At 49.9% G+C, this 15060-nt stretch overlaps 1 protein-coding gene across 3 annotated transcripts in view; it reads right to left on the bottom strand.

Moving 5' to 3' along the window:
* Window positions 1–15060, bottom strand: part of LOC110337879 (ribosomal protein S6 kinase alpha-2) — a 171924-nt gene that overhangs the window by 7843 nt on the left and 149021 nt on the right. For all 3 annotated transcript variants that reach the window (XM_029532883.1, XM_021220936.2, XM_029532882.1), the window contains exons 14-19: window positions 14194–14319; window positions 7451–7540; window positions 5618–5776; window positions 3472–3633; window positions 1080–1156; window positions 384–501 (exon numbers count right to left, since the gene is read on the bottom strand). In XM_029532883.1, the coding sequence (XP_029388743.1) occupies window positions 384–501; window positions 1080–1156; window positions 3472–3633; window positions 5618–5776; window positions 7451–7540; window positions 14194–14319 (732 nt within the window). The remainder of the gene's footprint in view (window positions 1–383; window positions 502–1079; window positions 1157–3471; window positions 3634–5617; window positions 5777–7450; window positions 7541–14193; window positions 14320–15060) is intronic.

The following is a 15060-nucleotide window of genomic DNA, read 5'->3' as shown; positions in this document are numbered from 1 at the left end:
GAGCTCGTGTCTCTAGCTGCATATGCAGCAGAAGATGGCCTAGTCAGCCATCACTGGGAAGAGAGGCCCCTTGGTCTTACAAACTTTACATGCCCCAAACAGGGGAACTCCAGGGCCAAGAAGTGGAAGTGAGTGGGAAGGGGAGCAGGGCGGGGGGGAGGGTATAGGGGACATTCGGGATAGCATTTGTAATGTAAATGAAGAAAATATCTAATAGAATAATTAAAAAAAATAATGCAGGAATCACTCTGAGAATAAAAGTCTATCATTTCATAATGTTTATAAAGTTTGTATGAACGAGCGACATTTCCATCTTCTTCACAAACTATTCCTGCTGCAGAAGGACCGGCATAGGAGGTATGCATACTGGGAAGAACACTCACTTTTGCTGCATCAGATATGGAGTCCCAGTTTCCTCCAGAAAGGGCGTACTTCCCACTGCCAATCCTTGCTAGAATCTCCTCAGGGGTATCATCTGGGCCATTGGCAAACGGGGTGAACCTGTGTGGGAAGAGAATTAATACCCTGAGCTCACAGCTCCACACCAGTGCTTTCTGACGAGGGGACAATGTCTGTTTCTTTTCTGAGTCCGGGGCTCATGCCAGGACATGTCCTAACACCAGGCCACCTTCCTCAGTTGGTCAGAGCCACAAGTCAATAAGACGGACAGGGAAGTCCTCTCGGCCTGAGTGTGCATCCTTTTTGAGCCCTTCTAGGTCCCACTGGTGTCGGGATGGTAAATGGTCTGCCTGAAGATTGGGATTCCATGATGACAGAGAGGTTCAGTGGCCAGGAACCTAGGGTGTGAAGTCTGAGGAACCCATGTGTTGGTCTACCACCAAGTCTCGGCTCTTGGACAGGCTGAGTCTTGCACTTACAAAGGTCACATCATGGATGTCAAGTGTAGTCATGGTCCACAACCTTGACATAGTCAAGGTTGAATATTGAATATGCAGCAGGGTTTGAATATTCACCCTAACCCAGATGCCTTGGTATTCGTTTACACCCAAACACCAGGGAGTTGGGGGGTGAAGCCTCCAGTCCTGATGCTAAGAACACCCTGGGTGGCCCTCCATTACCCAGCCAGCATGGTGTACAGCAGGATTCCCAAGCTCCAGACGTCACACGCTGCATCGTAGCCTTGCCGCTTCAAGACCTGGAGGAAGAACAGGCATGGTCAGGATTGCACTGGGCAGCTCCACTTCAGCGTAGGCGTTCCTAAGTGGACCACGGGCTGGCCTTGGGCAGTCCTCCCTTCTGTTTCGTAGCACGGGCCCCACAGGGACAGAGGAGTGAGGCATAGCCCTTGCCCGACTCATGGTTTTAAGAAGTTTTGTTTGCAGTTTACCATATTGGCCACGTTTAGGGAGACCATTCAGTGAACATCCATGGTGCAGTGCGGCCATCCTCCAGTGACCCATTTCCCAGACTGAAACCTGGTCCTTGTTAAGTACAAATTCTCTTCTGGTCAACTCAGTCCCTGCCAACCGCACTCAATGCACTCTGTGAATCTGGCCTTGCGAGAAACCCCGTGTAAGTGCTATCATGCGGTGTCAGCCTGGAGCTCACGGTATAGACAGGAATGACCTTAAATTTACCATCCTTCTGTCTCTATCTCTTCTGAGCTGGGATAAAAATGCACTACTGTGCCTGGTTTACGTGGTACTGGGGATTGAGCCCAGGGCTTCATGAATGCTAGACTTGCACTGTACCAACTACACCCAGAGTGCCTCCTCCGCCTCTGTCTGTCTGTTGTGACTACCTTGTTTTAAGAGTTGTGTTCTGAGCCCTGTCATCAGGGTCCATTCACGCTGTGGCAGGGGTCAGCGTTCCTGGCCTTTGAGGGATGAGTAACATTATGGTATGTGTGCACACATATCTTGTTTATCAGCCAGTGGCATATACTTCGCAGATACTTGGCATACACAAGGATGGACAGACATATTTAATTCTTGAGGGTGTGTACCTAGCAGTGGAATCGCTGGATTATGTTTTGAGATGAGATCTTATCATGTCTTCTTGAGCCCCCTGACCTACCTCAGCCTCCAGAGATTTCCAGCGGACAACAGATGTGTGTCACTGTACCAATGTCTTAGTTGAAGGATTACTTAGGAAGGATTCTGCATCATCACATCACACATGTGTACATTGGGGTGATTGTTGGAAATGTTCATATTTGGGTGACGGGGACGAACCCAAGCTGTAATCATGGATCACTGTGGACTGCTGTACTGGCCTGAACTCTGTGTTCAGTTTCTTCCCGGGTGAGAGCGAGGGGCCTGCTTTCCTCACTGCTCTCCTGCCATTAAGTGCTGTGGTACATGATGGGTATCTCAGGCTGAATGAAGTACATACTTCCAAGTTCCTGGCTTAGTGGCCTCCCAGAGTCATGCAAATACTGCATTAGCTTTTCTTTCCTAAATCTATCAGATGAGGGTACTTGCATGTACTCTGTCAGCATTAACGACACCCAAAAGAGGCACAATCAGAGCTTCAAACCAGCCGTGTCCAAAGGGACCAAGGCTGCTCACACACAGCCCCCGCATAACTTAAGATTGCTTCTCAGTCATTCTCGGACCTGGGTCTGCCGAGGCACGCAGGAGGGTCCTCCTTAGGACTCGGAGCAGATCTGAGCGTTCTACTGAGAAGGCGCCACACAGGGTCGAAAGCCCCTTTCACACCGGAGCCTCTCCTGACTCCATCAGCCACCACCACCCCCCCCCTGCTGCTACCTGGTCCTACTTCCTCATCAACTCGAACAAGAAACCAGCCTCATCATCACAGTACAATGAGTAGAAACTATTGGGACTGGCCTCAGGACACTGACAAGAGGAACAAGGTGTCCTTCTATCATCCTGTGAGGTTCGCAGTGAGGAGCAGAGTGGGTCCCTTGCACACACGTGTGCATTCAGTTGCGCGGTATTGTGGGACCCCAATGTTTTCAAGTTGGATGGATGCTGACTTGTTGTCAAGGAAACTCTTGAGCAGTGGCTCTCAACCTGTGGGTGGCGACCCTTTGGGGATCGAAGGACTCTTTCACAAGGGTCACCCAAGACCATCAGAAAACACAGATATTTATGTTACAATTCATAACTAGCAAAAACAGTTATGAAGTGGCAACAAAATCATGTGATGGTTGGGGGGGTCACCACCTAATGGGGTCACCTAATTTAAAGGGTCGCAGCATCAGGAAAGTTGAAAATCACTGCTCTATACAAGAGCCACAGTGCACCAGCACCATTTAAGATTTTCCAATGGAAAATAAAATGCTCAAGGTGATTGAGTAGGATTGGCTGATTCCAGAGGCCCCCCCCCTCCCTCCACAGCAGGCTTGACTTCATCTCTTGAGGACACCGCTGAGCCCATTGTGCTGCCTCAGTGCCCAGAGCGCTCTAGTTACCCTGGTAACAAGAAAGGGTGCTTTCCTCAGCCTGGCAAATCTGTCTTCCCTGGGTTTGGGGGACTATATACCTCGGGAGCTACAAAGTTTGCAGTATAGCAGGGGGTCATGAGCAGCCCATTCTCCGCTCGAAGCTGTTTGGCAAACCCAAAGTCACAGATGCGGATAGATTCGGGGTTTCCAGACTCATCCATGTACAGAATGTTACTTGGCTTCAGGTCCCGATGGACAACCTGGAAGGCAGAAAGCATGATTAGTCAGAGTTGAGGGGCAGAGAAAAGGAGGGTGGGCGGGAGACAAGGGCCACCTGAGGACTCATTAGTAGGGCAGGAGGAAATGTCTGTGTTCTTCTGAGGGGCCACCCTGTCTTGCTGGCCACTCAGAGCCAAGTACCCTGTGAAGGCTGTGGGTTTGCCTTCACGCAAAAGGACCACATGACTGAATAAACACAAGCTTACATAGGAGCAGCTGCTGGCACTATGCCACAGAAGGGCCTGTGGCAGGCAGCTCTGGCTACAGAGATAAAAAGGTTCCTGTGCTTTATGTTCAACCAGGAGGTTTGGGGGCATCCCAGGCACGGGCCACTTGTCACAGGTGCCAGGATCACCAGTGGATCGCTGTCACAGGCATACTGACTCCTGGCAGCAGAGGGAGGGGCTCGGGGCTGCACAGACCACACCTGCACCATCCAAGGCACAGACTTCGAGTATATCCCTCTGTTACAGTGACAGCTGTCACAACAGGAGGGCCACTGATCCCTCAAAACAAAGAAGCTATTTAGGGTGCAAAGTGAGGCCTTCAGTCCCTGTGTAGACATGTGGTGTGTCATCATGAGGCTTGGAACCTGAACACCCCAGCTGTCCTCTTGTGGAGCAATGACAGGCTCTGCTAGGAAGATTGAAGTGACACACTTGGGCAACCAGACCTGGCTTCCAGACACTGATGGCAGGCTACGGGAGAGTGAAGGGCATGTCTCCATCCCTTACTTCCCTCTTTAAGCAGAGGAATGTGTGGGGAAACTCACACTCAAGATAATGCTAGAATATGGCTACTGGGAAACTGCTGTAAAACTTCTGGATCTCAAAGAAGCCACAAAAAGTGGACCCACTGTGTGATCTGGCAAGATCTGGCAAGCCTGTGGACACAGCTGGCCCAAGTCCACTTTAGGAGGACCACAGGGGAGGGTGGAGGTGAAGAATGGGGGAAGGGTAGAAGGGAAGATGGAGGAACAGGGTGGAGTGAAGGATGAGGGAGGATGAAGGAGATGATAGCCACACAGGATGGAAGGAAGGATGAAGAAGGATGGAGGAGAAGGATGTGGGAAGGATGGAGGTGAGAGAGGGAGGAAGGAAGAAAAGATGCAGAAAGTATATTTTGCTAGGTTCCATCCTTGAGACTTGGAATGTGGCCTGAGTTCTGCAGTGCTGCCCTGGTGGGTCCTTAACCAACCTGTGCTTGGTCTTTTAAGACATACAAAACACATGGCCCAGGCTTTAGAAGTGAGTTCATGGAGAGCTTGGTGCGGCCTGGGCCCGGGCCAACTGTTAGCTTTCTGTTTAGCTTTGTGTATCAAAAGTAATGAAAACCCTAAGTCTCTCTTTATCAAGGACAGAGCATCAAATTTTCTTCGCTACAACTGGTTCACACAATTTATTAACTTGGTTCCTGTATATACCAAGTGTTCAAATGACTTTAGACCCATAAAGGATTGGAGACCACATCACAGCAAATGTACATCACTTGGGTACGTTGATTCTTTAGAGCTGATGAAGTTGAAGAGGATACAGGAAAGCCTTGCCCTTCTGTCTGCCTACAGGCAAGGTGTCAGTTTATAAAGGTGTCCCACTCCTGCGTCTACAGCTCGGTGACTCCATGGTCTTGCATCTACCCTCCTATTGAGTCACCCGCTGCCTACCTGCTTCTCCTTCATCCTTCCTTCCATCCTGTGTGGCTAGCATCTCCTTCATCCTTCCCTCATCCTTCACCCTCCCCACGCCATACCTCCATCTTTCCTTCCACCTTTCCCCCAGTTTTTACCTCTACCCTTCCCTATGGTCCTTCCTCCCTTCTCAGAATTCCTCATAAGTCAGACTTGGGCCAGCTGTGTCCACAGGCTGGTCCACCGTCTTGGCCTGTGTCTTGCCACTGGGAGTGCAAGTAGCCCCACCTAGCCACGTCTTGTTTCTGCAGGCTATGGCACCCTGGCCTCAGCCATACCCCTTGGGAGTGCAGGTAGTCCATGGTCCTGGCGATGGTATAGAGCACATCACTGGCCTCACGCTCTGAGAAGCACCGCTGACGGAGGATACGGTCCAGCAGCTCCCCGCCTCGCATGAGCTCCATCACCAGGTAGACGTACTTGCCATCATCGTAGACCTGGAAGCCAAGGGGAAGTGCTCAGCTGTCTGTATGGCGCCATGGCTGCCCTCCTCAGGGCCTTGGATATGTGCAGGAGCAAGGGCTCCAAATGGGGTGTCAGAGAGAAGCTGGGGGCTGGTGCCCTAGGAGGAAGATCGAGTTGTTTGACAATTCCAAGACGGCAAGTAACCATTCCACCCACACAAGAGTGACTCTTCTTAGGAAGGTTTCAGCTTTGACATCTTGGGGAAGGAGCAGGCTGGGCCATAGATAGGATGCACAGAGGTGGAGAAAGGTTGCTTGGCTGGGATGTGCCGGAGAGTGATACTGCCAGTCTCTGAGTGGTAGGCACTCAGAGAAACGTGACATCAGCGACAGCACTCCCCAAGGACACGGCTTCTCAACTATCATCGCACATACAGTTTCAGAGGTCAAGTCAGAGTGTATGTGTTGGCCCTGCAGGTCTGCAGGGGACAGGACATGGCTCTAAGAAAGACACAGTTTTTGCCTGCACTAGCTTTAAACTTGGTTTAAAAATGAAAAACAAAATTTAAACTCTGCCTACTTTTGTCCCCTGTAGATACGGAGGTCGCATGTATATCCCCACCTGTATACATGGAGATCACACGTGTATCCCCCTGTATATACGGAGATCATACATGTATCCCTGTTACCACACACATGTGAGCCCAAGCCCTGAGAACAGTATAAATGAGGTGGCAGGCCTAAATGCTTATTTTTATCTCAGTGATAATAATTGAATCAACGAATTTCCACAGCAAGCTACTAAAATAATTTACCTGACTTTGACCTGTGTAAAAGGTGTGAAGCTAATTCTGCCGTGTTTGTTTTGGGCTTATGAACCCACTGTTCTATTTTGAAGGTGGAAAGATGATGCCATCTCAGACCTGGGCTGCTTGCTTCCGACAGAGCAGAAGGGAGCTCTGAGTGTATGGATGAGCCGGTTTAGGTTCTGAATCTTACACATAAACCAAGAATGCAGTCAGCATACCACACTGTGCAGTGAGGTATCTGAGATCCCCAGGAGATGGAGCTGGCTCCATCAAAGCTTTTGAATATGAGGCATTCATTGCCTATATCCCCTGGCGTTGATCTCTATTCTGGGAGCTGCTGCCCAAGCGACACTGTAGTACCAGGGGCTACACCAAGAGTAAGGACAAGAAGAGGAATCTTCTTTTCTCCCCAAACCCATAGCTACACTTGAGGCTTCATGGAGTAGAGTGGCCTTGCATACTGGCTTGATGTGGCTGTCTTCTGCTCCAATCTCCTCATCCTGGAAGGCCCAAAGGAGGCTCTAAAAATCTCCACAGCCAGGACTTGGTGGGACCTGCGACCCTCATGCCACTATGCATCTGTCAGCCAGGAGTGACTCATTGACAAGGAATAACATTCCTATTCTGATGCACACAGATGGGTCACTTCAGGCTTGTACACGGCAAGCTTGGGGAGAGTGGGGGACTATCCAGAGGTATGTATATAACCAGTTACAAGTGCATGCACCCAGGTTAGGATGGCCAGCCACCAAAGCCATCAGAGATTCCTGGGTGGCAAGGAATACGATCCTGGGCACATCAAAGACGGGCAACATGAGAGACCTTGTACTACGCAAACGGTAGGATTTTATGTCAGTTGAAGCAAAAGGTTAAGGAGGGACTGCTACGCAGTACTTACATCTTTCAGGGTGATGATGTTGGGGTGCTGGCCATATCGCAGGAGGATCTCAATCTCCTCTGAGGGGTCCCTTTTGCTTTTATCGATGATCTGAAGGACACACAGCAGGTAGCGGTAAGAGGTTTGCTGCTGGCCTTGATGGACCATTGCAGATAATAAACTTGAGGCTCCGGAGAGCCACTGCACAGCTGCCCACGACCCCATAGCACTCAACCAAGATCACTTAAAGCTACTCAGAAGTGTAGCTCTAGTCTCCCCTTTGTCAGCAAGCAAAAAGAGTCCAATTCAAAAGAGGAAACCAGATCTGTAAGACCAGCTACCAGGGAGCATGTAACAGGAAGACTGCAAGTGGTAGGCCTGTCTGGGCAACTTAAGGAGACCCCGCCTCTGAGTACAACGTTGAAAAGGAGGAAATGTAGTTAGGGATGTAACTTGGTGGCAGAGTGCGTGTCTAGCACACACAATGTCTAACATGTACAATGTCTAGCATGTACAAGACGATCCCCAATAGCGCAAGGAAGTGGAGGCCAACCCTCAGACTGAACCTCAAGATAGCAAAAGGCCCGATGCAGCAGGGCAGGCACGGAGAGTTCACCCAGGCACTAGCAAGTAGCGCAGCCTATTGTTGCCGCTGAACCCTGGACAGTGAAGTTCCCCACTCCTTCAAAGTGAGCCTCCAATCACTGGGCACCTCTGCTTTGTCCAGGAAGCTGTAGGCCAGGCACAAAATGAGGTAAAGCAGCAGGTCCTCCCAGATAGCTGCTGGAGGCTGAGCAAGGTGCATTTCCATAACTCAGGCCAACCAGACACCCCTTTCATGTGGGTTCCTCCTTCTGCCCAGTGTTCTGCACAGTGCCTTGGAATAGCATTTAAAGCTGTCTAGTTCCAGGAAGATGGGCGCCTTCCCCTTATATGGGACCGTAAGCATAAGCCATGAATGTCACGTGCCTTTGAAACAGGAGTCCCAACAGAGCTACTTGATGGCTCTGATACCTTCGAGGGTGACCTGCCGCCTACGTTTGTGGGGAGAGAGGATCCATGTGTGTGGGATGGAGAGCACTTAGGGTGGGAACAGCTCATAAACTCTCCACCCCCAGCAGCACTCTGTGCCCTGATGCACTAGCACCATCTAGTTTAAAAGCCTCCCCACTCTCGCTACTGTGGGTGACCCCTCCCCAGCATACTCCCTTTGCAATACATTTATGGGCATAAACAATTTAGTGGCAGATGGATATTTTCTTCTCTCAAAGGCATTTCATGAGAAAGCTGTTCACTCCTAACATCAATCCGGCCTCCTCACAAAGGATGCGGAATAACAGGAGGAAGGCTCTTGTCTACTGCCAGGGACACTCTTCGAGTTGGAAACGCATCGCAGGTGCGTCCTACGCTGCCATTTGAGTTAGAAGCAGAGAAGGAATGTAGTCAGACACATGCATTTCCTTGGGAACACATAAATAACTCTGAGAAGGAAGAGGAGAATCTATTTAATAACCTCGGCTTCCCTCCCGCAGAGGAGGAAATGGGTGGTGAGGAGTTGGAGCCATGGCTGGGAGACCTTGAGCTTTTCAATCTGGGAACCATGAAACCGTTATCTATTAAAAATATTAAATGGGAGAACACTGTAACTATCAGAAAAACACCCGGGACCTCAAATGCTTGATCTGTTTCTTCACTGGGGTGTGTTTTATTCCCGTGTGTTCTTCTGATGTAAGTCAGGAGAAAACTTCTGATGAAAGGTTATAAATACGTGCGAACAAATCCGCTATTAAAGACTTTAAGCTCTAACTGACATCGACTAGGACCTTAAGACTGTAATAAGAACCTATGTGCAGCTGGGAGGCACACCGGAGCGCATTCTGGTTAATCTGTTACAGCGCAGCATGCACATGACGGACCTGTGTGCTATAATATTAATATTACACTGAATATCATTTAATAGTTTGGTGGAACTTGTAAGGCACCTCCATCAAATATAATCAGTGAGTGAGGTATTCTCTCAGGTGGCTGCTGCGTGGCTGAAGGGTGTGCAAGACCCTTTAGCGAGTTTCTGGAGGGGTGGTTTCTTGGGAGTGATGTCGTTGGATTTACTCCTAGCCAAGCTCTTGCTTTGGCTCTCCTCTCCAGGCATAAGCTTGATAACAGAGACAACACACTCAAAGGCTGGAGGAAGGGGGCATCGTTCCGCGTCACGTCTCTACTTTTCAACAGGCAGCAGGTGCACAGAAGGCCACTTGCCAGGCAGCATCCTGCCCGGTGGGCTGCCGACCCTGCTGCATGGGGATAAGCTCCCTGTGTGCCACAGCTACTTCTCACCCTCCTCAGAGACGCTAAGCCAAGGTGTGCATACGCCTGGAGCAAGTGTGGCTTCCACAATGGCTGGCACAGGAAGATGGCTTTTCTGAGCAGGTGAAGCATGTTTGCTGGTGGCTGATGCTGGCACACGCGAGTCTTGGTCGCCGTGTGTGTGTGTGTGTGTGTGTGTGTGTGTGTGTGTGTGTGTGTGTGTGTTTCCCCGACGTCTCCATTTTCCTTCTCTGTGTCTGTCTGTGTCCTTCCTTGTATTTCTCGGGTCCCATCACTGAAGCGCTGTCTTTCCAGTGCTGAGCCACTTGCCAGCTGGGTCTGAAGGCCCAAGTGTGAGCTGCAGGGCAAGCAGGATGCACGCCTGCCCTTCCAACAAACGAAAGGATCGTACTACGTTGGGAACAAGGTAAGTGGAGCATGTAATTACGTGAAAAAAACTCTAACAGACATTTTCTCCTGTAAAATTAATTAGAGCAAATGACAAAGAGACAGAACTCCGGTGCTTTCTCAATAGGAAAAAATTAAAATTTCCATGCCAATCTGTCCTTCTAAAAATACGATCTTCGGGCCAAGCATCTGTTTAACTCCATTTCCTTTCTGGCTGACAAATTATATACACAGGATGAAACTGAGTGCAGCCATGCAAACGCTGAGGTACACGGATGATGTGATGTGAATCCAAACTCTGGCTCCTACTGGGAGTGAGGCCTCTCCTGTCTTGGGTGTGGCAGCCACATCCGCCGTGGTAGTTAAAAATAGGATGACACACAAGCAAACACAATCATCCAATTGCTGACAGGGAAGCCACGAACATCTTGGGAACACTGGCTGTTGAGATAGCCATCTGTCACTCTGCACCCAAGCCTGAGACCTCAATGACGGGCACAGGCCCGTGAGGTCCCAGCCCTCTCCCAGGGACTAGGTGCAGTCAGAGTTGTTGAGGAGGAGATCTGTGGGGGCCAAAGATACACTGTTCTGGCTCAAGTAAATAGCCACATGCAAAACAGACAGGGAAGTGGGAGGGAGACTTCTTGGAAAGAAGAGAAGGTTCCAGAGGGAGAAGGATAGAATGGGAGCAAAAATGTCTAAATAAACTATTTTAAATGCTGTAAGAGGACAGGGTGACACACTTTGGAATGACTTTAAGGCCCTTTAATTTTCCAATTTTCATCGATTTCTTTGGTTGTGTATGTGTGTGGGTAGACACAGCACAGAGCACAGGGCACACGTGATGATCACATGACAGCTTGCTAGAGTTAGTCACCTCCTTCCACCATGTGGGTCCTGGGCTGGAACTCAGGTCATCGGGCTTGGCAGCAAGAGTTTTTATTTTTTTTTATCTGATACAAACAAACTACACGCATTTAATAACAGCACACGTGTGGCCGAGGTTCGCAACTGCTGCCTCCTAAAGAAACCATGTCTGCCGCAGACCAGGTTCACGTTTCCCCCAAAACTCCTCAGCCACAGGAGGGGGTTGTTAGTAAAGAGGTGTCAGTGCCTGAGCTGCATGTGTGCATGTGAGTGTGCAAGGGGACAGGCCATGCGATGTATGCCATGTGTGTTGAGGCTTCTGGTCCTGTGACCAGCGAGAAAAGATGTGTCAGAGAGGCAAAGACTCAAAGCAGCTGGCTGCCTGAAGGAGAAACCAAGGAGTCCACAGTGTGCTCGCCGTTGAGCAATTTTCTGAATGCCAAACAGAGATGATCTGAAGCACAATTCTGGCGTGCTTTCCCCTTAACTAACCAAGCACTGCGGTCCATGAGCACAGGCCTCTGTGGCTTCTACAGCTCAGTCTACTCGAGTCCACAGAGCTACAGAAAGGCCCGCCTAGGCTCTGCTCACCAGAGCGGACATCCACTGTGGTTATGGACACAGGAAATGATGGACTGTAGGCTCTTTCATCTTTAAAAGAAACTCAATAAAGGTTCAACCCTCACAGAAGTGGACTTACTGCTTCCTGCCCACACATGCCCTGTGCATGCTCCCAGGTGAAATGTGGATGCCTGTGTCTTGCCCAGAAACCATGGCTTTCTGTGTTCCTTCCAGTGAGGGTTAATTTAAGCATTTTTCAGTAAATTATGGCCCACTATAGTCTTAGAAAGGACAAGGGGAGTGCCCACATGCCCACGACTCGCTTCGAAGCTTCGAAAGAGAAGCAGGTAAGCCTGGCTGTGTCTTCACAGATTTCTTCCTGGGGTGTACAGGTTGGAAAAAGTTATCACTGAGGGTTCACAGTGTCAAACCACAGAAGGATCTTTGAGGAGAGTCCTAACTCCCAACAAAGCTGGTGACAGATGGCTCTGCGTGAGAGCTGGAGGCAGGAATACCAGAGAGAACATGCAACCGCTCTTGTCCATGGGGCTTAGTCGCAGGGCACAGCATTTCACTCAACAGTAGCAGGCTATTTCTAGAAGGGCACTGGGTCAGCTGAGCTGGCCCCACAATGGATGTGTTTCTTAGCACTCTTTGGCAGCCAGCCCTGCTTGCTTCTAGGAGTGCTGCTAGCCTCCAGATAAACTATCTGAAGAATTTCTGTGAGAAACAATTCACACAGAGAAATACTAAGAAGCGCATGTAAGCTTACAAAGCGCTGGAAAGTTCCAGGGCGAGGCAGAGTACAGGTCTTCAGTAAGCCCCCGGCCATGCGTAATGCAGACCGGTGTCTATGTCACAGAGGCGGCACTCCGTGACACCGGCTGGTGATCCTGCTGCTTCTCCCTGTACCCACTTTCACTACCATCACAGGAAGGACTCCAGGAAGTTTCCTCGTCCCACTTCCTCCCTCAGTCCTCCCCTTCGTGGGTAGGCAGAAGGCTGAGAGCTCATCAGTAGAGCTCTTAAGTTAACCCTTCTAGGTTTAAACACTCCTGTTTGAGAAATCAAAGGTCAGTTTGTCAAAAGGCCACAGATTCCTGAGGTGTTTGGCTGCTGGGTTTTGCTTTGGCTTTTTTCCCCCCTAGGCTGATGAATGGTTTCACAACCTGAGAAACCTGGGGCAGATAGCCCGTGAAGATGCACCCTCTCTAGAGAATATGCTTTTGAGAAATGTTCGCTGTCGAGAGACAGCACCGGATGCGCGATACCTCGTGCAGTCCATGTGCTGAGCACCCTTCTTCAGAGCCTGGAAAATCACAATGGGTGGAAATGGCTCCTGTTGTGTTTTGCCTTGACGGCCAGTTCCACTTCTCACTATTTAACCTCAAGATCTGGGCCAGTGACACATGCCAAGTGGAGCCAGCAGGGTCCATGTCATGGTGGCACAGGCTTGGACTTTGTTGTTCTCTTAAGTCTGTGTGTGTGTGTGTGTGTGTGTGTGTGTGTGCGCGCGCGCGTGCGCGCACGCGCGTGCGTGCGTATATGAGTGTACATGTGTGTATACATGTGGGTGCATACATGTGGGTGCACAGGTATGGAGGTCAGAGAACAACCTCAGGCCTCTCCTTTGACCTTGTCTGAAACCGTCTCTTCCCACTGTTCACTTCAGCACATGCCAGGCTAGCTGACCCAATCCATCCTGGGGATGCTCCTGCCTCTGGCTCCCATCTCCTCTAGGAGCACTGTCACCCAGACGTGTGCTACCCACCTGGCTTCACGTAGGCTGTGGAGATTAGAAGTCAGGCCCACATGTCCTGCAGCAAGGGTTCTCCCCACTGAGCCACCCCGTCAAGCCCTGGATCTTCAGTGTTAGGGCAGGTGGTGAAGGCTGGCCTCACAGTTGTATAGAGAGAACGTATGGTGTGTACATTTGTGCACGTCACACTCTGACTTCAGAAGAAAGAGCTCTATAGAAAACCCTAGAAATCAGCACTTTGGATTCTTAGATCCATTATTTAATCTAGCAACAGGTACAGAGCTGAAAATTACTACGTAGAGCTCAGCATATTGGATTATAGGTTGAGTATATACTGTATTCTGGTTTGGCTGGCTGGAGTAAAGCCTGAGCCCTCTCCTTTATTCTATATTTCTATGTACTTCTCGGATCCATGTTTCACAACTATATCTTTTTTTTCTTTCCTTCCTGCCCCCTGCCCCCTGAATTTTCCTTCCTTTGATAAATGCTATGCCTGCTTGCCCAATCCTATCTTCTTGGATACTGGGCTCTGGGACTGTTATTCTTGGCATACGTTATACTTAGTTGATAAAGATGAATGGCTCCATGTTCGACATAACTGAAATATTTATGATTTGAAAAGAATTTTTTCAGTCCTTTGAGATAGGATCTTGCTACATAGGCCAGCCTTATCTGGGACACTCAGAGCTTTTGGTTGCGACTGTGTGCCACCACACCCGACTTGAAGAATAATTTTTAAATGGGTGATGCCATATCAAAACCAATTGAAGTCTATCACGTCAGACTTGGAAGCTGCGGATGGAGGGAGCCTGCCCAGCATCCACGTTTCTGCTGGGTCACAGGACATCAGCGTTCCTCCGCTTACCTTCACGGCGTACTCAGCATCTGTGGCTTTGTGTACACACCGCTTGCACACTGAGTAGGAGCCCACCCCGATGTCCTCCTTGATCTCGTAGCCATCAGTGAAGTGGATGTTGTTCCCGTGTAGCTGCTGCAGGGAGCCCAAGACAGGGACGGTTACCAGCCTTTCACACAGGTACACGTGGCATCAGACACAGGTTCAGGGCACCCTGAGAACCTGCGAGCTTGGAGAAACTGAGAGTCGCCTGTCTAAGACCACAGAGATACGTTCAGGTTGTTGTTAATATTCAGACACATAGATATCATGTGTGCACTGAGCATTCATTTTTTCTCCCAGAGATCTGTGGAAGTGAGACTCTGGGAGTGATGAGGCAGAAGCACTCTAGTGTGGCTAGAGCACTGTCTCCAGAGTCTGCACTAGAGCACTGTGTGCAGAGTATGCACTAGAGCACTGTCTCCAGAGTCTGCACTAGAGCACTGTGTGCAGAGTATGCACTAGAGCACTGTCTCCAGAGTCTGCACTAGAGCACTGTCTCCAGAGTCTGCACTAGANNACTGGCTCCACTATATGCACTAGAGCACTGTCTCCACTGTATGCACTAGAGCACTGTCTCCAGAGTCTGCACTAGAGCACTGTCTCCACTGTATGCACTAGAGCACTGGTGCCAGAGTCTGCACTAGAGCACTGTCTCCACTGTATGCACTAGAGCACTGGCGCCAGAGTATGCACTAGAGCACTGGCTCCAGAGTCTGCAGTAGAGCACTGGCTCCACTATATGCACTAGAGCACTGGTGCCAGAGTATGCACTAGAGCACTGGCTCCAGAGTCTGCACTAGAGCACTGTCTCCAGAGTCTGCACTAGAGCACTGG

Source organism: Mus pahari, chromosome 21 (genome assembly GCF_900095145.1).
Source record: "Mus pahari chromosome 21, PAHARI_EIJ_v1.1, whole genome shotgun sequence".
Taxonomy (NCBI): Eukaryota; Metazoa; Chordata; class Mammalia; order Rodentia; family Muridae; genus Mus; species Mus pahari.
The sequence above is the reverse complement of the archived record's forward strand: the minus strand, read 5'-3'. Positions and strand labels throughout refer to the sequence as shown.